Here is a 23,644-nt window from a genome sequence, read left to right on the forward strand (position 1 = left end):
TTCCGTCTGTACGAGAAAATTATAACGAAGCCAAGTTCTTGTCATTATTTTGTTCACTAGTAAAACTGTTCAACAATTACTTGTGCAGAAAAATTTTCAACCATATCTCTTTTCTTCTTGCGAATTGTTTTTTCTTTTTTGCCTACTCGTGTAGCGTCTTATCAACGACTTTGATTCTGCCTAGATATTTAAAAATGAATGTTTATTAAAGCTAGTATAATGAATCGCAAATATTGTGTAAGCTGTCGACTTTAGAACGCATTTTTTCTAATTTACTGATTGTGCGTATTTCGTTATATCACGTTTAAATCATGCAATCATTCTTTGATTCCACTTACGTTATTTATCGTGAAATCTTATTTTGATATTTTTGTAATACATTTCGTGGACAACGAGTTGCACAATTTGTGCTGTATACGAAATTTGTAATAATTCTATAATCATCCATATATAGGTATAAAATTCTTGAGAAAACAGGCCTTGTAATGTTATTGAATTAAAAAACATCAATGACCAGCCCGCGATGACGTGAATCGTGTTTCCTGCGTAAGTACGACGTTAAAATTACGACTATCATAAGTAAATATAAATATGATAAGTGCGATAATTTGCGACGACAAATTCCGCGCGCACGCGGTCAAGACGTGTCTTCGGACATGAAAAAATTTTTGCCTTGCCTCCGTTTTTTTTTTGTCCACAACTATGCGGTGTTAATAATTATGAATGATAATTCTAAGACTTTTATTGCCTGCATCGTGATATATACATATATATATCGGAAAAAGTGATACGTAGAGAGATTAGTCTTCCTTCCACGTAAAAGCTAGAATGCATTTTTTCAATCGGGCGAGACATAGATTAGTTTTTGACTTGCGTGAAGTTAGATAACAAAAACCTCTCCCACACGATTCCGACAATATCTACAGTAAACTGTCTCATGCGATTCTACATTTTTGCTATAGTCAAAATTACGGCACGGTCATCCAGACACGATGAATTTACACGATTCGATAATACTTCGATGACTCGTAGAAACTCGTTTCGTTGATTAAAAACTGGTCAACGACACCGGCAAGAAACTTGTACCAAACCGCATTCTCAATAATATTTAAAACTATTCCATAATAACGGGAGTCGCGATTGTCGTTCAGCGTTTTCCGCTGGTTTCGGGCTTGAAATACAGCAAACCCTATGTCGAAAAATCACACATATTCTAGGTTCGTAGACTTCTCCAGAACTCGCAGGCCGGCAGACTTTGAGCCAGGGATTACAAAAGGGTAACTAACTACCCACGTAAATGAACTCCGCTCCGTGTAAACCACATCCTATCTGCTACATACTAGCTTACATCCTTCGAGGTATTTCGAATAATTGTAATGGCCGGAACACGCCCAGTTCCGTTCCGAGTAAGTCTGATTAACCGTCGGCGTTATACAAGAGAACGAATATTGATTAATATTGCAGTAACGCGTGTATTACAGGCTTTTCAAACTCTCGCCTTTACTGTACTTAATAATTGTAAATTGATTTACGGTACATTGTATAATACACTGAAGTTGCAAATAGCGTGCAAAGTGTGTTTCAATGTTGATTCTACATTTTGTAAATTTATGTCAATTTTCTGAGGTAATAGGTACCTACCATAAGTAATTTGCTAAATAGAAATTTGCAAATGTTTAACACCTAGTTAGAGCGCCGAGAAAATTTTTTCTCGTTGAAACGCGTCGAATTTATTTCAATGCGATATTTAATGCGACAATTCAAACAGAGATAAATTTTCAAATACACGCATACAATTCTTTTTAATATTTGCGCGATGCTAATTGTAAGCCATTATATTCTATGTTACGCAATTTTGTCCTATAAAATGATGTTCAAGTGCAAAGTCAAATTTATTTACAAGATATTCAATACCACTGATTTTTTTTCAAAGCCACGAGTAGCCTGAAACAATATGAAAAATATCTTCCTTTTACAAGTAAAAAAAAAAAATTTCGAATATTCGGAAAGGACAATGAAATAATTATCTTTGCAACTACCTCGTGACCGGAAGATAAGTTTCGCGTGATAATGTTCGACTGAAAAAAAAAAAAAAAAAAAAAATTGAAGGCTCACGTACTTTTTCCAAAAAATCATGTCGACCACTCCCGTTAAACTTATACGTATATTAATTTTTTAAAAGAATTAGACATCTTAACAGAACGTAACGTGATATAAGATGTCTGTCGACAAGGTGAAAATGTCCGAGTAGAGCGGTCTTATCGTTCCGAGAAAGGCGGAAATCGCTTCTAGTTCAACCCTTGTGGTAGTAAATCGCCGGGATGGCAGCTGTCCCAGAAGACGGATGACATTCTGTTCTCCTACCAAAATCCCCCCACATGCCTTTTCTCCCCCTCCAGCTAGGCTGCGGAAAAAGAATTTCGAATCAGACCCAGTTATCGATCCTAGACTACGACGGTCTAAGATATATATATATTGATATATATATGATGATATATATATATTGTAACGGACAGCTGTTCAAGAACGCATAATATCAACAATGCCCGTGACATACAAAAATCACGACAACAATTGTAACGGACAGCTGATCGAGACCACCATCGACATCGACAGAGGCTAACATAAACCCAAAATAATGAACAAAGACGACGGACGATGACCCATGACATGACACACGAATAGGGAAATGACGTCGATAAACCAACCTGAGCACAGCCCTGGAAGAGTATAAAACTGGAGGACCACGAAGAGCGGGCACCAGTTGACCGGCAAAGCGCCGAGCTGCGTCGTATTGATACGAAATGTTGCTCGCCTAGAGAACATTGTCGAATTTAGCTTCAAGTTTAGGGAGAGGAACCTCAAGCAAAGCGCTTAGTTCCAATATTAGGTAGATATTGTTTATTAGAGTCCACGATAGCCGGGGACTGCTGAAGAGAATTAGGAAAGATATAAAACGTTTGAACTGTAGGGACAGTCTTAGGAGCAGAACCGATAAATCCCGAATATTATTATTTCTTTATTTTTATTTTACAATTTTTTTTCTCTATTGTTAATTTTATAAACCAGATCGCCGACCTCGGTCATTATCAAATGTATTCGAATTATCGCTATCGAAGCAGTTTTACATTCTAAACATGCACTCGTCTGTCTCGTTGTCAAACATATTTCTCTAACATAAAGTTTCACCTCGAAGAGGGGAGGGGAAGAAAACCAACAAGCCAGCCAAGGTAGTCCCTGGTCTGGAAGATTGTAAGTGTTTGGGGTCAGTAAACCACAGCAGAAATAGGCAGGCGACTCTGTTTATTCCGAGTTCGCGATTAGAAGGGAGTACTACCGGTAAGACCGTGTCTCCGAATAGGTGACATACGCCTCTCTCACTTGTCTCCAGCCGGAAGCAAAGGTGTAGTTCGACTATCCAGGGTTTTTTTGGGTCTGATAAGCTGATCCTACTTTTAGCCCATCAGTGGGGGTTCATTATAAAGTGACAAAGAACACAGAATAACGGGTTTATCTCATAGGCTCTGACCCCAAGATAAACCGTACCCGTTCAATATATATATATATATATATATATATATATATATATATATATATATGTGTGTGTGTGTGTGTATATATACGAATGCTGGGTCGGAGACGGCAGCGAAGAGTTTATTCTTGTCTAGGCTAGCTGCACTAATTTTGGACGTGTTCGTTATACACATGCTTTTAGGGATGCTCGAAAGTCGATGCAGTTCGCACGCCATTTCACTCGCCGGATTATTATACGGATCTAGCAGAGCTGCATGAGTGCTTACTGGGTGAATATTTATTTATTCATGCTTGCACGGCTTGCAGAAACGATGCCGTTTCACACACGGCATAGCTTGCAAAAATGTATGTATGTACCGTCTCGGAGTTTGCAGAGTTTGCATACGTGTAGACATTTACATTTAAAATACTTCGCTGCAGGAGGTGAAGTGAGAAAAGTTAAAGAGGATAATTAAAAAAGCTGCGAGTACCACTTTATATAACTTTTTATGAAGGTATGCATTGAGGAAAAACAGTTTTTCCTAATTATTATTTTTTTTTTTTACATCTGATTGCAGACACTTACAGCCTTTTTTTTTTAGTTTTCTTGCTGAATTTCATTTCATGTTTGTATAGTCGATAGAGAAAACTCTGGGAAAATATGGGTAGGCATCGTTGAAATAACAAGAAAATTTGGCACAAGTATTCTCGGGTTTAACAACTCAAAAACTTGTTTTCACTTTGCATCATATCCAGCATTCTTATACGTATATTTACTTGAGAAAAATAGTTGAGAACTGTGCATTAATCACGACTATAATAACGAGGGAGTTTCAAATTTGAGATATTTTAGATACACGGTGTTTTGTACGCATTGACGACGAACGGGTTTAAATGTAATCTTGCCTGCACTTGAAGAACTTCGAGTCAAGAAGCGTACGGTTTATTGATTTTAGACGCTGCTGCAGCCGCACTTATTGCAGTTGGCATGGAACGGACACTGGGAAACAATTCTCATATTATACGTATACGTAGCAAGACAAAAGAAAAGAAATAAAAAACCGGTTACGGTTTATATATCGAGTACTCTACGGAATCGAAATCAGATTCCTACCAGCCTGTCATTAAGATATCCTAGAATTTTTAATTCCTGAATCTATACTGAGAATAGATTTTTTGCTTTTCAACATTTTATAACAAATATTTTATAGTAAAGTGATTCTTCGAATTAGAATTATTATATTATAAGTAGTAACGTATTATATCGTAAAATCTACTTGAAATTTTGAACTTGTAACTGTTGATTTAATAATATGTTCTAACGTATCGAAATCAGCGAATTCATTTACATGCATAATAAGTCATTCGGTACGCGTTGAAATTATATTATTTCAATACTGCGTAAAAGTTTTTTCATTTCTTTCTTCATTTCTACTGATTTCAACCGTGTTTTTCCCATTGTCACGAGCAATGATTTCAAATCGGAATATCATATATGTAAGTGTATTTTGGACCTTGAAAGTTACTACGATAAAAATCTTGTATGTATAAAAGTTGAATATATTCTCCAAGGAATTGTAATCGAAAAACGATTTAATTTTCAAATTTATTATATTTTTCACACGTTACCTGTTACCGCTCAATTACCTGCTCATGTTAAATAATGCAAATAACTCCCCTGCAATAAAATTTGCATTCCATAATTCCCATTTATTTTAATCCTCACACATCGCTGCAGTTATCCCCCCACCCCCGTGTATTACGACTCGTGCATTACATTATGGAGGCTGCTCAAAGTAGAGCCAGACGTTACGTTGCCCAAGCGAAATACTCAATGTCTGGTATTCGCAATTTATACATATAGAATTCATTCTACGGACACACTTTACACACACATACATATATTGCACTAGCATAAAGTTCGTAGGGGGCAGCAGTGGCAGTTAGTTGGACATGGACCTCTCTCTTTCTCTCTCTCTCTCTCTCTCTCTCTCTCTCCTTCCCTCCCACCCACCTTCTCCCTCTCTCTCTCTTTTTTTTTCTCTCTCGCTCTCCTCTCTCGAATCCGAGTGCTTCCGAAAGCGCCGAGTGATGCTTCGGTCGGTCAGTCTGTTCCGAAGCTTCGTAGCCGCCGGTGTGTCAGTGCGAGATCGTGCTACCACCTCACTCTTCGTTATACATACGTATACTTATAACATATATTTTCAATAAATCAACGATCAGCTATATGATAAGTACAGTCACAGCTTTTGCGCGATATTAACTCGCTGCGGATGTGGTAATTTTTTTTCAACTAATTGGAATTACCACCCCCACCGATCATCTTCGAGGATCATCGATAAATTTATACCGTCTGCGCTTCTAACGTCTAAAGGTTATAATATGCACTTTTTTTTTATCGCAATAATATATACGTAATAATTAACGATAATAATAATAATAATAAATATTACGTATTGTTACAAACGCACCGCGAACAACCGGAAATATACGTACATACATACAGTTACGTATGGATACTTTAAGTATCTAATGTAACATTGATTATATACCCTCCCACACACATATACATATATATATACATCGGCTATCGATTAAAGTTCGCGCCTACGTAAAAAATTTAATTAAATAAAAAAAAAGGAGGAAAGTACCATCGGTATTTATCAATAGTGCAAACGTTTCTCAACTACGCTGGTAAATTTATTATAAACGCAAATCGGTGCCTCGTATAATTCATATACTCGTTGTCAGTGATCTCTGTGAGGAAAAATAAAGTGAAGATTTCTACTTGTGAATTTATTTTACAACCATCACTTTATTCGCTGTTCCAAAGAGGAAACTGCGGTGTATTCTCAGGTACAAATATTTCAATCACTTCAATCATATCTGAAGCGTAGGTATAGCACTTAATCATTTGTTAATTGAGTCGTGATGAGAATGAAAAAGTTGTTGAAAAACTTAAAAATGACAGATGCAATTTGATTAGTTCAAGTCACTGTTATCGTTTACAAAAATTTTACAAAGCAGCTGGATATTGTCAGGTTAAATAGAACTCAAAACTCGTTGCCAGGCAGCTGAGAAAAGTTCGTTTTTGACGTAAGAATAGTATTTATTGTTATAGAACTCACTTGACTTGATTGTCAAATTTCGTGCAAGTGATTTTATTGTAACACTTACCAAAGTATTTCTTGATAAATCAATTTGTTCAACGATTTCTTTTTTTTTTTTAGAATCTCGTTATTCAGTAATAATCAAAGCTTCGGTTCAATCAATTTTGTTCGAGTAAAACAATGCACGTTTTTGGCTAGAGATACAAATGCCTGTAATTTCGTGCTTAACTGGATTCACCGCTTCGATTTTTACAACCGTACTCTCATGGCACACCCATCTTATTTTTCGCCACGTACGCGGTTCAATATGAAGCTGATTGTTTGTCTGCCTAGTTGTCCTTCTATCTCGAACTTTTGTCCTTTTTTCGCCTCCTAAACCAGCTTACCGTTATTTGCACGGAACATTGAATTGTCGCCGAATCTGTTTCGCTTTGCGATTATATAAATTTAGCCGTAACCGCGTCGCTGAAAAAGGAGAAGAATGTGCAATGGAATTGAAAAAAAGGAAAAGCTGTAAAAACTAGTTAATCGACCGCAGCGCTACGTTCGAGACGCGTATTATGTATTATATGTAACATTATAAGAAACGTATTTTTAGTCGGACCATGCGGCTGGAACGTTATCGCTTGAACATTTTACTCACGTATCGTAAACTCGCAAGGACTTCCTATGGCTGCCGGGAAATTAATGCTGGATTCTGAAACAACGGTGATACGAATATCTAATAACATTATATAGACACACATGCCTATAATTATTGATCTCTCTATTAACAATCGATCATTTTTACCGCGACTAAATTTTAGATAGTGAATCAATCTTGTGCAAGTATTCTAATTCTTTTTCATTTTTGCTGCGGAAAATTTCTGTTTTTTTTTTTCTTTCTATATTCTTGTCTCATTCATTAACGTCCGTGTAGTTTTGAACGAGTTCCAATTTCTCGGCAACTCGCATCTGTGCAGGCATTGATCGCTCAATTTTTCTTTCACAATTTTTCGACAACGTTCTTTATATCTAGATTATATATTAAGGTTATTTTTAAACTCACGTTATAAATATATGCCCTGATAGTTCACTAACAGACAACTGTACCGGTTGTCCACCTTTCAACAGCAATTTACTTTCTTGTTTTTTTTTTTTTTTATGCTGTCGTGATATTTTTTCACTTGTAATCAACCGCAAACGGAAACTAGAGTCGAGAGTTCAGTTGAGTGTAGGTAGGAAAATTGAAGAAATCGAAGAAAGGTTCCCGGATTTTTTTTGCAACCTTCTATTCGTACGAATACCAATTTCTAGGATATAAAATATATATAATGTCCTGAAACTATTGCGTCCATGTATTTGGTTTGTCGTTGTTCACAATTTCTATTGATGATTTTATTTGCGGAGAAAATAGCCAAAGATCAATATATCCGTACGTGTCTTTTTGTTGAATTAATTTGACAAAAATGCTGCACCGATCGATTGCGATAAAATATATATATATATTTATTGATTTATTTGGTTCACTTATGCTATATTAAGGAATTTCCTAATTGTTGATAATAATTCTACGGGCACTGTATGCAGTTGTAAATTATTCGTGCGAACAATTATTTTTTTTTTTTACATAACATCTTCTTTAACACAAGTTGAATATTCGCGTGAAAAGATAATCGTTACTATCGCATTTAGGTTTTGAATTATTTACATTCTATGCGCTAATTGCATACATGCATCTATACAAATTATTCTTGTAGACGCATTTAAAGCGTTATATACGTACGCAATATTATATGTAGAATAACGATACCGAGAAGAGTTACATGTAGCAACTGATTATAAATAATATTTTATCTCTCGTAAACAGTTAACGCATGGTGAGTGAAGAGTTGCAAAAAAAGTGTAACATAGCCATAACTAACGTAACCTAACATAACAATATCATGTAACATAATACAACGTAACGTAACATTGTGATAAAACGAAGAAAAATCTTGTGCTATGAAAGTATTACGATATGAGAAGAAGAATCGAATCTCCTCGTCGTCGTTTGGCTTACGTTATATGCTCAAACACATCGCTGTTGGACGACCCCGTAATCTAAATAGATTAGTGACGTTGGTTTCACTCTACAGATTATACCGCACGTATGTAAATTGTGAATACATCGGGTATTTGCCACAGCAGACTTACGATGCATGTATGCCAATGTAATTTAATGCTTCCGCTTAAGAGAATTAATATAACTCTAAATTCGCGCACTTACACAAATGGTGCTGTAGTCGTTAGAGCACGTCATAGAATTCTCAGAGATGAATAAATTTCGCCTTCTACTGCATATTCTTTACAGGCTGGGCATTCGGTACGTGCAATAAATTAAACTGGGTCGCGTTTAAAAAAGAACTTGAGTGAACCGAACTGTAAAACCCCTCGAATAAGGAAACTTTATAATTATTCTAACACAAAACTGGCGTGATTACGAAGATCCGTTTTGCAAAAATTCTTGTTGCTCGATTATCATTCGCAGATCGGTACAATCGATGAAAAATAAAAACACCCACCAGTGCAGTATTTGTTCCTCTTCGGTGCACGGAGGTGTAAAAACGATGACAAATTATTATCGTGCGTTGAAAATATATCATTCGAAGTCATAAAAGCACCACCATCTGCATCGTCGCTGCTGCAATTGTGCAGTTGACGCATGCCTGCAGTGCGATGCACAAACGCTACGACGGAGTAGAAACTCGAGTACGCGTCGTGTAGGAATTAAATTCACTTGATTGTGTGCAGCTCCGATATTCAATACACGACGTTACGAAGGTATCGATAAAACTTAGCAGGGTACGTTACGCTCTCGTGTATTCGATTCTTGTATCCGATATTAGAGACAAATACGATGCCCGATTACGAGTGAATCGAAAACTGGCGTAGTTAACTAGAACCCTGCTAAAGTATTTATTTTCACCAGCATCAGGATTATGTTCACGAATCGATAAGCTTGATTGTGTCGTGCAGTTAGTTGCGCAACTTATTATTTTCCAATACTCACTGGTAGGTACGGGTTTTCAATATTGATGCGCACATTTATACTGACCCTGGATAATGAACTTGTTATGCAACTATAAACCATGCGCCAATAATCGTGCAACCCACCGTCGTCTAGAGTCTCGACGAGTCTTCCAATGTTCGTTCGAATAAGCGAACTCCAAAGCGAAATCCAAAAATCAATATTTTATACGAGTACGAATACCGTTGTCCTGGTCCATCGCGTTTTACGCCGAATGAAATTTGAAAAAGTTTTCATACACAACGGAAAAATTGTTTTCTGTAAATTGAGCATCTACAGTGTGAACAACGGAATAAAGTTCGAGTTGCATTATTGTTGCAGTTGGAATGTAAGTGGAAATTTTTATTTGTACATCCTATTCAAACGTGCCAGTTGTACGTATATTAAATAAAAACAAAAGAAACTTTTGTAAACCTTACTAAACATGGTGATATCCAACATGCAGGCGACTAATTGTAACGTTTCACTCGTTCAAATACGTCTTATATGCGGTCTAGATTGATAACTGAAAGTCTTCTTCCGATATATTCTCTGTACTTTTTTTTTTCTTCGTCATCACCATATTATGTGACGGGAAAATTTGCGTTTTACTTTAGTCTGCGATGTGATAATTGATAGCGAGATGGTTTTAGATATTTCGTACCCCCAGACCTGGTCTGCACTGCATATCGCTGCGAAATACGCGAGTACATCATAATTGTATTATCAACTTGACAACTGTGGCTTCAAATTTCTTATTTCTATATATCGTACTTACGGTGTGATTACATCCGATGATAACGAGATTATCGAATTGTTCTATAATTCCACTTCACGTTCCGCATTCTCTCTGTACTTATGTAATCGTCGATACCGTTTTTTAACATTAAAAATTCTTATCACGTATCATAGATATATGAGCCTGTAAGGTCAATTTTTTCATTCAGTAATTATTACTGTCTGTTTCACGGGACGATCCATTTTCATATTCAAAGATCGTATTTATTTACGGAATAACAAATTAAGAGAAATATGAACGAGTTATAAACGATGACGATATTGTGCACTTGTGCAAACTACTCCATTGCTACTTTTCGCAAAATATGTCAGCTTGTTTTTGCGAACAAAAATTCTTTTTGCCCAACTTTCTCTCACGCGCATCGCAGCGAGCAGCAGAGACAATTTTGTTTTATGTCATGTACGATAATTTCACGATGCTGAGCGAACACCGAGTTGTTTTTCAATATCTTAATGACTCGTCGAAATAAATTTGAAGAAATTTATACCGATGGGCTTCGGAGAAGAGCGTACTATTTTACGTATAATAGTTCAAGCAAATCGATAATTAAGGTTTGGCCAACAGTTCGATGAGGTCGAGCATACTAATTAGTTGCCTACTTGTAACGAAATTAGTATTATAATGCTCTCGACTAATTTGAATCTACGCTGTGATGGGTATCCGATTTCGTTATTATACATGTATTATATGTCTGATGAAGTTTATTCAACGACAATGGCTGAGAATTAGTGTGAAATCCACGTGTAAACACTTACTATACAGAGGATATAAACGACTTACTGAAAGACTGCGTTCAACCGGGTATAATAATAAATGGATAAATGTTTGTTTCCAGATTACGAATATGAGCTCTGGTGACCCGTGGTCTCTACCGGTAAAGCAGGGCCTCTACGACCCAACTCTTGAGAAAGATGCCTGTGGTGTTGGATTTATAGTCGCCATTGATGGGAAACGATCCCACAAGGTGAGATATACAGTAATTTTATGTATCATATTTCATTTTTCACAATTCTTACTCGTTTATCAAGGTAAAAGACGCCAGACTGAAATTAGTTAAAGAAACATCCGCGAAAACATTATTCAAAAATCGTCATTGTGCAATTTTAGAATGACTTTCAAGAGTTGGCTTTTCGAAATACGAGTATATTTTTTTTATTTACTCATTGTCAGACAATCCTGAAGGTGCGAAGTAACGATCGTTCCTAAGCATGAATCGTTACAGTGACGTTACTAACTTCTACCTCATTAACAGAACTAGTCCCAGAATAATCGCTATGAGATTCAAAAATTCGTAAATCGAAATTTTCCACTGACCCAGTCTGACAGTTGCGTCGACTAAATTCAACACTTTTATAACTGTTTTTACTTTGCTTACATATTCGAATGTAGGCGATGACATTTCAAGAAACTTAACTTTTATAAGATCATGCTTGAAAATTGGAGTTATTATCTGCTGTCATTAAACCATTTTTATATTATCGCTAAATTCTTCCAATTTTTCAAACATTATATCTTGTAGTGAATTTATTTTTCGGATACGCGTTTGTTGATTTCATAAAATCAGTCGGGTCGTATGATATTTTTCTCGGATGAAATCATCGAATGACTATTATCCAACTTTTCGAAATTGAGCCGAGTCGAGTTTTATCTTTCGTAAAGATCAGTCACACTTCCTAGGTGGTGGTATTGTATATTGATCGATTAGCATTGACCCAGTGTATCTTTTAAGCTCGACAAATTCCACTCTGCTTATCTGAGTAAAAATGATCGATTTATATCTTTCGAGATAAAGTTTTAGACAGATATTAACGACAATCTCGAGTGGGCAAGACTTTTTTTAGTATCCGCACTAAATTCGAATGAATGAAATTTTTTTTTTGTCGAGTCATATCAGCGATAAATATTTACTTCAGGAACAACTGTTCTCATCTCATTCTACGGTTTAATCTTCTAGAATTCGATCAGCGATTTTTCTCTAAACTGGCATTTGAGCAACCGGTTAGGTGCTTATTTTTGCCGTAATTACTTATTACCGAGCGTAACTATTAACATACACTACCAGAGTTCAAAAATGTCCTCAAAGCAACTTGGCTTGGCGCTCTGATCGTATGTAAAATTGCGTCTAACATTCGTATTACGAAATTGAAACGCCGACAAATATGAGGACACTTCATCAATGCTGATACCACCTTAGATCAAATATTGGTAGTTAAACAATTATGCAAAAGTTTCGCAACCTCGACCTCTTTCACAACCCGCGTATCTAGAGGGTTATCATTTCCATTTGCTTCTGTTTTTTTCCGAATCGAACGTTGATTCGTTACCTAGGCATTGAATTTGACGGTCATCTAAACCAGTGCAACTTAATACCTTGATCAATTTCTTGCGGTTGGACTATTTTTTTTTCTCTCTGTCAGACCGACCATCATCACCGTCTTTTAGACCTTCGAATGCGGTCAGTTGTTTTCATATTCTTAAGTTGTTCGTACGCAACGTAGATTAACAAGAATTCATTAAACAAAATATTCGTGTTCAAAGTTAGAGTTACTCTGATATATAAATTCAAAGCTCATGAATCATTGTATAAAAAGTGTATAATTTTAGTAAAGATTCACAAATTTTATCCGAAATATCGCCTTTCGCTAATATAGACAGCATTCAGTTTGCGCAGCAAATATATGCTCCGGTGTGTGAGTTAAATGCAGCATAGTTTCACCGTATTTTTCACCAAAATTTCCATCACTACTCGGATAAATCGACTTTATTTCCAAGTTGAAGACGTACTTTTCGTGCACGGGTTTCTTCGACGACAAGTCGTGATCTACCCTGGACGATTCTTTTACCGATCTCAGTTGAGCCAGCTTCGACTTGAAGGAGGATATACTCGCGTCATTTTTCGATACTATCGCGGCTAAATCTCTCTCCAAACACGGCTCCCTGTCCTTCATATCTCTTTTCAAAAGCTCTATCTCCTTTCGCCAGTCCCTCATCTCCTCAAATCCACCTCTCAAACGAGCCGGACCGCATGATCTGTCGCATTGAAGATTCACCTGCCACAAAGAAGAAATATCTTTATGACTTTATAACACTTTCGTCGAAAAATATCATCCGTTCGTCATACCATCACGATCAATGACTCGGTACTCTCGTCGCAATCGTAATAATCGAGTTGATTCCTTTTGTAGCTCCTTTGATAACCTTCCTGTTTGTCAACTGTGGTTGTTACTTCTTCCTGAAACCATTCGAACGACGTGACAAGGTACGATTTTACTCTCCGGTTTAACCGACTCACAGTATCTTCTTCCAACTCCGCGGCTCTCTCCGACTCGCTTCGAAATGAGTTTGTAAAATTCGACCACCTGACGTGCTTTCTCACGTACTTGAGCACCTGCAGAAGTTCTTCCAACCCGATTGGACCGCCTAAGGGTTCGCTTATTTTCGGCGGCATCTCGGACTGTCCCTTCACCGCGTATTGCCCTGACAATTTCACCTGTCGTCGCAATTTTTTCGTCCTCAATGCTAATATGCACAGTCATTTTCCTCGCTAAAGAAGCGCGGAACCCGATCAATACTCACCAGCGGCCCCTCGTGGGTAGCAACCAAATTGTAGGATGAGCTCAAGTAGGAGTCGAGCAAATCGACGATGCAAGTTCCGTACCTGAAATCACGGGCACGTTTCTCTACATTTTCTCTCTCCCATTGAACGGTGTTGAATAATGTAGTCACAGACCGACGATTCCAACGTAGTATCAGATGATCCTCGTGTCTTACCACCACGAGGGTTCTTCTTCTTCGGAAGTAATTCGAAACCTTTCAAACCAATCCAGATATTGATCAATCAGTAGAACTAATTTGGCTAGCTTCTTGTTCTCCTCTTGTTCCATTCCCTGACTGCTCTCCTGAAGCTCGATAAAAAGATCCAGTATTTCTCCTGGTGCGGCGTTACCAATTTCATTACATAGACCGTACAATTTATCGCCCAGTTTATCGTCAAATTACACGCTATTTAAATTTTGAGATATCTTAAGGTTCATGTACTCACCAGGGGCAAAGGTGCCTCTTCCGTTTGTAATATAGTTTCGGCATAATGCGAGCAAGATGGCGTGTTCGGTGCCTAGTAGCCTCAGAAAACGACCTCTGAATATCGCATCACCCGATATACAACTATGGAGAGACGTGATATACTACAGTATAGTGTAGATGTGATTTATCGAGGGAAATGCAGTTGGTATTCAAGGATTCACCGTTGACTAATTGCACCTTGCTATTTCTTCCCAGATGGTAATTAAATTGCGCAAAATTACGTACAATTAATCAACGGTGGGTGTGGTTAACAAGTTGTAAAGAATACCTCGCGTTATGAGTTTTCAACAGAATCAGATATTGCGTGTATTTGGTTATAAGTTGAGGGCCCAGTTCTAAAAATGCTGAATTTAAACGCTTTCTAGCAGCCTGGTGCAAATTTTTTGAGATACCTGATAATTGAGTTATATTATGAGTATGTTGTTTATTATAATTATTACGTATCATGCCAATCTACTTTCCATGTTTGACCCCGAGTTCTGTTTGAAGGGCAATTAACACATATTTATTTTAGACTTATATTTGAGTGTGAATTGAAATAATGATTATGGGATATCGTAGGGATTTTTTCCCTTAATTCGTACCTCGAAGCTGAGATATATCATCAAAACTCAGGTGATCCAGTATTTTATTCAATAATTTCGGTGTTAAACTCTGTAAACTTGACATCCCAATTACATATTTTGAATGCATCGAAACATTTGTAGGCGTAAATGGAAAGAACTTTCAGGTCTAGTTACAGCGACATATGTTGTATTAAAGAAAAAATACGTAACAATCTATATTCAAACTGTTTTACTCAAAAGAAATTAACCCCCAGCTGAAATTGTTCTATTGCCCACCATTGCACATAAACCTGAAGGGAGCAACATAGCGTTATGAAGGAACAATTCGCGTGTTTAAAAAAAAAAAACGTCAGTACAAGCAATAGTTAAATATCCGATAAATTCAACAACTTTGCTTGTGGAATACATGGAATATATTACACTTTTGACCCATGTCATACAAACGATACGAACTAAGTTTTTCTACTTTACTTGAATAATTCAAACGATGAATAAAAAATTTTACATTCAAATTCAAAAAGATGGAAAGTCAAACACAGCTTTATCTACACTATTCTTCACCCAGGTGTATTCAAAGTAATTGTACGTAATACTGAATTGTTCTAGATATATTATTAGAGTCAAATTTTCGCTGTAGAACGAACTGCTTAATTTTATTGGTTTTTCTCATCACTTATGTTTCAGATCGTTCGAGATGCAGAAAAGTTATCGGCGCGCATGAACCACAGAGGTGCATGTGCATGTGACAATGATAGTGGTGACGGAGCTGGTGTACTCTGTGCTATTCCCCATGATTATTATGCTGCTGAAATTCGGTAGGCATTACGAATTATACGTTACCAAAAAGTGAAAAAAAAAAAAAAAATTATTGTCATCTCATTTCGAACGATAATCAATTTGCCAATCTACTCTTGTTAAAAAGAAGTATTACGTTAAATTTTTTGTTTTTCTAATTTCAAATTATTTTTATGATATATTGCCTACTAATATGATTTGTGAAATTATGGAAGTAATTTATCTGCTTAGTGAACAGCACGGCGTTGAATTGCCCGAATTCGGTCATTATGCAACCGGAATTTTCTTCCTCGATAAAATCACTCATCAACAGAGTGAAGAAGCCTTTGCTAAATTAGCTGAAGAGTGCAATTTGCGGGTATGTTTTGTCCGTAATATAGAACGTCATACTTTCATATCATATGGAAGATCACTGATTATATTCAATCTTTTCATTTGTCGTGTTTTAGATCATCTGTTGGCGTGACGTGCCCACAGATAATACAAAAATCGGCCAGGTCGCTTACAAAACCGAGCCCTATTCGCGTCAAGTATTTGTCACTGGGGATCAAGAGGTCGAGGCGTTGAACCGCCAGGTAAGTTCAGAGCTTAGAATAATTTTACATTGCTTGCTCAACAGCTGAATCTCTTGATCGATATGATTTCCAACAGTGTGTAATCGTAGTTTTAAAAAAATTTCTACTAGATTACATGACATGTGCTATAATTTAATTACTCACAATTGGTCAAATAATGATCAAATGTTGAACTCTAAACATTTTTGAAACGATGTATTCTGTATGTTTGAAATGGATGTACAAATCTGTAAAAGTACGTGACACATGAAGCCAGGAAAATATTTTAGAATCTCACTTGCTTGGATTGACGGTGAAAGCCAGGAAAATATTTTAGAATCTCACTTGCTTGGATTGACGGTGTTTCAGTTTGGATGAAATATTTTGTAATTTTTCAGGTGTTTGTACTGCGCAAGAGGGCATCGCATACTATACCACAGCCAGGAATCCGTTTTTATATCTGCTCCTTGTCTCTGAAGACGGTTGTTTACAAGGGTCAATTCACTGCCGATCAACTATGGAAGTATTACACAGATTTATCGGTAGGCACAACTGAATCTTTCCTCTGTACGATCCTGGTTCATAACGGGGTCCCTCTATAATTAAAATTTATTTCGACCAGATCACTTCTCAACGTTAAAGTTGTATTTGTTTTCAGTCTCCAGACTTCGAAACATATCTGGCCTTGGTGCACACACGTTTTTCCACCAATACATTCCCTAGTTGGGAACGTGCGCACCCGTTACGGTAAGAAAATACTTAAAATAACTATGTACCTTCAACCATATTTTATGACAATATTAAGACATAAAAACTGCATCTTCGCTACGACTGTAAGACAAGCGTTGCAAATATTAAGTATGAAAATACTATGCCTATTGTTTTAGTCTTCTTGCCCACAATGGTGAAATAAACACATTGCGGGGTAATGTTAATCTAATGAAAGCGCGAGAAGGTGTCATGAGCAGTCCTATCTACGGCGATAAACTGAAACAACTTTATCCTGTTGTTGAACCGAACCTCTCTGACTCCGGAGCTGCTGATTGTGTCTTGGAATTCTTGGTGATGGCTGGTCAACGCACGCTACCTGAGGTGAGTTCTTTCACATTATCTATTCCTCATGAAGTTGTCATCGACAACATTCCTTAGATCGGGGATTATCGGTTTTGAATCAACCATCATATTACTATAAAATGAAATTAAAACTTGCGAATACCTCTATGAAAATAGTTTTATTATTTTCCGTATAGGCTGTGATGACGATGGTCCCGGAAGCCTGGCAAAACGATCTAACAATGGCCACAGAGAAGCGTGATTTCTATCACTGGGCAGCATGCGCAATGGAACCCTGGGATGGACCAGCCCTACTAACATTCACGGATGGTCGCTACGTTGGAGCTATACTAGACAGGTACAAGGCATTTCATTTTACACTGAAATAACAGTTAGGTACCATTTTCTTAATATTTGAACACTCTTATCATCACACACCAACTATCTGTGTCGTCGAATCTGTTTATGAATTTTATTTTTCTACTCTACCTCTAGAAGCACATAATTTTTTTTGTGTATAATTGGAAAGTCGTAAAAATCTTGTACATTTTTATTATAATGCGTAAGATTTTAATTGAAATTTTTTCCCTTGTGTCAACCCACAAACTTCAATCCCTTTTTACTTTTTCTAATCTGGACTTGTCTTTTTTTTTTTTATTTATGTGCATGGATATATTATGTCAGGGTACAACAATCATTTAAAATTATTATCTCAACAGGATTTTATACAAACATTATGATCTTAAGTATATAATAGAGGTAATGGAAATAACATGATATGAATCAACGTGTACTCGGGAGTCTTTGGACCAGATTGAATTATTCAGGTGAAAAAAGCTAAAATATAATACAATGTGCGACAAGAAGTCATAATCTCATTGGGTGTATGAGTATGTTGTATATAAATATGTATATTATTTCCATCGCTATCTATATGGTTAATAGGAAGAACTTAACAAGGTAACAAATATGTGTGTATATACAGAGGTATATGAGAATGCCGGCTGGAAAACAATCGAACGAACGAACAACAATTATTCAGCTGATAATTAATTGATGCAAAGATGGTAATACAGAAGAATTTTTGAATTTTTGTTTGGCAGAAATGGCCTGCGCCCATCGCGTTTCTACGTCACTAAGGATAACATGATGGTGATGGCGTCCGAAGTGGGCGTCTATGACACTCCGCCCAGCAATGTTGTCCTCAAGGTAAACATGGCGATTACGCAACCCAAGGACCTAATCATGCTGGGACCAATCAGCAGCCAGCTTCCTATGCTGGGGCAAAAATTCTTTTACTGTCTAGAAACAGTTACTTCGATCGCCTCTTGTCAATCTCTCCAATTTTCGATACAGAGAATTTCAGCTTTAGGGATTAGTTCTTTGGAGATGACATCACGGATCAGGGTCTCTCGACCAGCCTGCTATTGTGGGGGGGCGGGCGCACTGGGTGGGCTGAACATTTTGGAGTTCAGGCCTGTTGTAACTTGATTGTTACAGCGTGACGAACGATTCATCTGATTCAACATATCTCATTGATTATTTTTTCCATCTGACTAGTTTCACGTTAATATCATTGATTTTATATTTAATTGGTTTAAATCGTTTGTGGGGTGATCACCTTCACCTTTATGCATGTTGCGGAGAAGCAGACAGCGTGTCTGAAGATTTCACTTCGTACAGTATGTTATTTACATATTTATTTTGTCTCATTTCTAAAGGTTCGATTTTTCGGACTGCTGTGTACAAAGACTAGGTGATCGCCCTTGATTTCCATGATAACTCACACATGATTTTTATAAACAGCTATATCTTAGTGAAAATTCTGTACTTCGGGCAGCATTGATAATGTGCTGGTGATCTGTCCTTGTTGTATTTTGTTACATCCTGATTTATCTTTTTGATTAGTTATTGCTAGTCACCCTTGGCTCGTATTTCAATGATTTTAGTAGGGTTTATAACATATATCACAGAATCATGCTAGTAAATTTAGTTGATGGTAGGATACGAGACAAGGATTTTTAATACCTTACCTCTTTTGATATTCACTAGATTATTCAATTTTTTATTATTTTTAAATCGCACGAACATTTCGTACATTTTCTCTTCTGTAGCCAATATGATGCTCAACTTAAGGCTGACATTTTTTTAATTGTATGTAATATTGATATTTTTGTATTATCGAGGAAGATAAATGAAATGCATGAGTATGCGATGGATACATCATCAACAACGACAGAATATCAATCGTTTAATCCACATATATATTTTTACACTACTGTATTCTGGAATTTGTATGAATAGTGTATCATATTGTACCCTATTTTATTTATTTCTATTCATTCCACAAACGACCATATAATTATCGCCATCTAGGGATTAGGTTTGTATAAAGAGCTGTAGGACCGTCATCCCGTGCTGTTACATGAATGTTGTTCAAACCAAGGCGCTTTTCAATGGCATTCACTTTGCATCCGTTTCGTTTTCAGAGCCGTTTGAAGCCTGGAAGGATGCTGTTGGTTGACACAGAAGAGAAAAAGATTATTCAAGATGTTGATCTCAAGATTTATATCGCACGCAGCAGGCCTCACTCTACTTGGCTTAAGGAACAGGTATGTCATTTTCCTCAAAATAATTTATAATGACAGTCGGTGATAACCATTAATCGATTCTCCGCGAGTGTAATCGAAGAAATCTGTTACAGTGATGGTTTAATGGAATAATTAATTTATACATCAGATTTTGATAGCAAGAATAATTTTTAAATATTGTACAGGTAGTAACCATTCTTTATACTAAATGAATGTGTCATTGGGGGTGCATTAACTAATAGAATCAATCAATAATCACCGTTGTATTTTCATTTATTGACATGGTGGTGGTATACTACATATTAAAATTACACACATCATGACATATATCATCCGTTCATTCACAAAATATGTAATATCATCAAATGCTAAATCAAATTACATGGTTGTTATATGCACAATTCAATAATTCGACAATGATGTTAATTTAACATTTCTTTTCCAATTTATCTTCTATGATGGCGACATTGGTGTTACGTGCAGAGGGTGAGTTGTAAATGTAACAAAGAATTCCAAAGGACTTTTGAGTTTGGTTATTTAATGTGGTGGTATTTGATACTTCTCAGTTATTATTTGTTATACTTCTTTGAAATAACGTTTTACGCTTATTTATTTGTTGATATCAGTTTTCATTTACATAAAAATGTATTTATTGATCCCACATTTCCACGTATATTTCACTCTTTATATGCTCCTATATTACCCTGCTTTTAATGAATAGTTTTGGAAAAATTATATTTATAGTCAGAATGAATCTTATTTGTGGTTTGGATTGGTATTTTCCATACTAATTTACATTCTGAAAATAATATTTAGATACATTTCGTAGCATTGGTATAACAATCATTCATGTTTCAATCACCAATTCATAATTTTCTTTCACACATTGCCCATACACTTCTCATTTACCCATCTTCACTGGTATTAGTAGTTAAATTATTTCAAGCTAATTTACATGCATAATATATGAAATAGAGACATCTTTGGGAGTATTTTTCTATCGTTTATCATTAGGTACTTTTTAGATAACTTATTATTTGGTTAACTAATAATATAGTCATTTTTTCTTCTTTTGCCAAATGTATCTCTTTAGCCTGGTATCATCCACAATCTACATCATTATTCAATTTTTTAATTTGAACACAGATATCGATGGACCAGTTACGAGAAGCTCATATTGCAGTAAATGGGTCAAATGGTATTACTGAAAATGGGAGTGTAGAGTTGACTAAGCTCATCGAAACCAACGATACTTTCGAGGGTGTTTCTGCAGTGAATCGTGTTTGGGGAGGAGACAAACGTCTCTCATTATACGGATATACAATTGAAACCATCAATATGCTTTTACTGCCCATGATTCAAACCAAGTAAATATCACATGAGCTCAGCTATTATAAATATCATCGTCAATTTTTTACACGTAAATCATGCAATTGAATTCATATTGTTTTTTTTTTTTTTCTTTCAGAAAAGAAGCACTGGGATCTATGGGCAACGACGCTCCCTTGGCCTGCCTTTCCGACTTTCAACCTCTGATTTACGAATATTTCAAACAATTGTTTGCACAGGTGAAAATAATTTCCCTTACTATTGCAAAAATTGACGGAAGATTCTGCTTTTACGTTCTGATAGCAGCTGGACCATTAAACACGAATTGAATTGACAACACTGTAACAATGTTCGAGTACATCAAATTTACTTTGCTTTAGTGTAAATTCATAATGAAATTAATCAGGTATAACAGGTATTTCGAAGCATAATCTAAAGTCTTGTATCTTTAGGTAACAAACCCACCGATTGATCCATTCAGAGAGAAGATCGTGATGTCACTAATGTGCCCAATTGGTCCTGTGAGTAATATCCTGGAACCAAATGAGTTACAAGTTCATCGATTATTCCTTCATCAACCCATCTTATCCCTGAAAGATCTTGAGGTGATTAAAAACACCAACTATCGTGGCTGGAGAACAAAGGTTATTGACATCACGTATCCGGCTGAGTATGGACCACCGGGTCTTCAGAAAACCATTCACAGGGTGTGCAACGAGGCTAACGAAGCTGCCCATCAGGGTTATCAGCTCATTGTTTTATCCGACCGTCTAGCCGGTCCAGAGAGGTATAAATTATTGCATTCAATAAATATTTTTCCTCATTCAAAGAAAAACGTCAATATGCTATAACTCTTCAATTTATTCACAGGGTTCCAGTGAGCACTTTACTAGCTCAAGGTGCTGTACATCATTTTCTTATCGAAGAGCGTCAACGAATGAAAGTGGGCTTAATCCTAGAGACTGCGGAAGCTCGAGAGGTGCATCACATGTGTGTACTGCTTGGCTACGGTGCTGACGCAATCTGTCCCTATCTGGTCTTTGAAATGGCTAGAAGTCTTAGAGCTGATGGAGTCTTGGATGAATCCTGTACTGACGATATCATGTTCACTGTGAGTAGTACCTATGCAATTTGACAGTAAACACAAATTTTATAATTCGTCTAATTAGTACAATATTATCTTTGAAAAATATCTTATGATAATTTGGATTTGAAATTTTTCTTTCTAGAATTATTCTGAAGCTATGGAACGTGGAATTGCCAAGGTGATGGCAAAAATGGGAATATCTACTCTTCAATCTTACAAAGGTGCCCAAATCTTCGAGGCGGTTGGCTTGGCTGATGATGTTGTTGATAAATGTTTCAAGGTATTCACGCGCTTATCATAATGAAATTCTTTCAATTCAAATTCGTATTAAATCATTGATTTGATCGTGTTTTCATTATATCGTTAGTTTCTCATGCTTGATTTTTGGTGTCACTATGCAGTGTTATTCAATGTTTCATATTTCTTTGGATATTTTAGGGTACCCAATCACGAATCGGTGGTGTAACATTCGACATAATAGCAAAAGAAGCATTCGAAAGACACCAAATGACTTACATGGAAAAAGCTGTGGATATGATGGTCCTGCGTAATCCTGGAATATACCATTGGCGAGCTGGAGGAGAGAAACATATCAACGAGCCCAACAGTATTGCTAATCTACAGGTATATGTTGCGAAAGACTGAAAAAATTAAACCTTCAAACGTATCTTCCATCATTTCCCTAATTAGAATTTTCTATTCATTTGCTTCTGAAAATTTAGGAAGCTGTTGAATCAAAGAGTACCATCGCCTATGAAAATTACCGTAAATCTACGATGGATGCTGTCCGAGCATGCACACTACGAGGTCAAATGGAAATCAAAACTATCGATAAACCAATACCAATTGATGAAGTGGAACCAGCATCTGAGATTGTGAAGAGATTCGTGACTGGCGCTATGAGCTTTGGAAGTATTTCACTAGAAGCTCATACCACCCTTGCCATTGCCATGAATAGAATTGGTGGCAAATCCAACACCGGAGAAGGTGGAGAGAATGCTGACAGGTACGTCAATTAAGCTCATGTGATCATCATTTGTATCTTGGAAAAAACTCAGCAATATAGATATGGGTATATTATAGGTACTACTTTGGTAAAATTAACAATTTGATTTATACTCATCATTGTTAATAAT

General features: G+C 36.5%; 2 protein-coding genes across 9 annotated transcripts in view; one reads left to right on the top strand and one right to left on the bottom strand.

Moving 5' to 3' along the window:
- LOC107216749 (glutamate synthase [NADH]) overlaps positions 1-23,644 on the top strand; it is a 47,500-nt gene that overhangs the window by 17,090 nt on the left and 6,766 nt on the right. For 2 of the 7 annotated variants that reach the window (XM_015654032.2, XM_046746388.1), the window contains 18 exons: positions 11,286-11,414; positions 15,784-15,914; positions 16,126-16,252; positions 16,344-16,469; positions 16,847-16,990; positions 17,107-17,195; positions 17,336-17,540; positions 17,699-17,859; positions 18,605-18,710; positions 19,991-20,113; positions 20,576-20,578; positions 21,239-21,459; positions 21,561-21,660; positions 21,874-22,208; positions 22,292-22,532; positions 22,651-22,788; positions 22,947-23,132; positions 23,231-23,514. In XM_015654032.2, the coding sequence (XP_015509518.2) occupies positions 11,295-11,414; positions 15,784-15,914; positions 16,126-16,252; positions 16,344-16,469; positions 16,847-16,990; positions 17,107-17,195; positions 17,336-17,540; positions 17,699-17,859; positions 18,605-18,710; positions 19,991-20,113; positions 20,576-20,578; positions 21,239-21,459; positions 21,561-21,660; positions 21,874-22,208; positions 22,292-22,532; positions 22,651-22,788; positions 22,947-23,132; positions 23,231-23,514 (2,840 nt within the window). In that variant the 5' untranslated portion in view covers positions 11,286-11,294. Of the gene's footprint in view, positions 1-5,616; positions 5,888-5,930; positions 6,370-9,871; positions 10,001-11,285; positions 11,415-15,783; positions 15,915-16,125; positions 16,253-16,343; positions 16,470-16,846; positions 16,991-17,106; positions 17,196-17,335; positions 17,541-17,698; positions 17,860-18,604; positions 18,711-19,990; positions 20,114-20,575; positions 20,579-21,238; positions 21,460-21,560; positions 21,661-21,873; positions 22,209-22,291; positions 22,533-22,650; positions 22,789-22,946; positions 23,133-23,230; positions 23,515-23,644 lie in introns of those variants that run through there. The other 5 variants (XM_046746387.1, XM_046746389.1, XM_046746384.1 and 2 more) reach the window with 5 other exon arrangements.
- On the bottom strand, positions 2,052-9,336 carry LOC124296568. 2 transcript variants are annotated; one of them, XM_046746391.1, is made up of 4 exons: positions 9,167-9,336; positions 7,267-7,320; positions 2,709-2,815; positions 2,052-2,404 (listed from the first exon to the last, which is right to left on the bottom strand). In XM_046746391.1, exons 1-4 carry the CDS (start codon positions 9,306-9,308, stop codon positions 2,294-2,296), a joined length of 414 nt encoding a protein of 137 aa, XP_046602347.1. In that variant the 5' UTR covers positions 9,309-9,336; the 3' UTR covers positions 2,052-2,293. The 2 variants fall into 2 exon arrangements, 1 of the variants encoding a protein (XP_046602347.1); XR_006906384.1 differs by lacking the exons at positions 2,052-2,404; positions 2,709-2,815 and adding an exon at positions 6,853-7,088.

Source organism: Neodiprion lecontei, chromosome 1, assembly GCF_021901455.1.
Source record: "Neodiprion lecontei isolate iyNeoLeco1 chromosome 1, iyNeoLeco1.1, whole genome shotgun sequence".
In the NCBI taxonomy this organism is placed as follows: domain Eukaryota; kingdom Metazoa; phylum Arthropoda; class Insecta; order Hymenoptera; family Diprionidae; genus Neodiprion; species Neodiprion lecontei.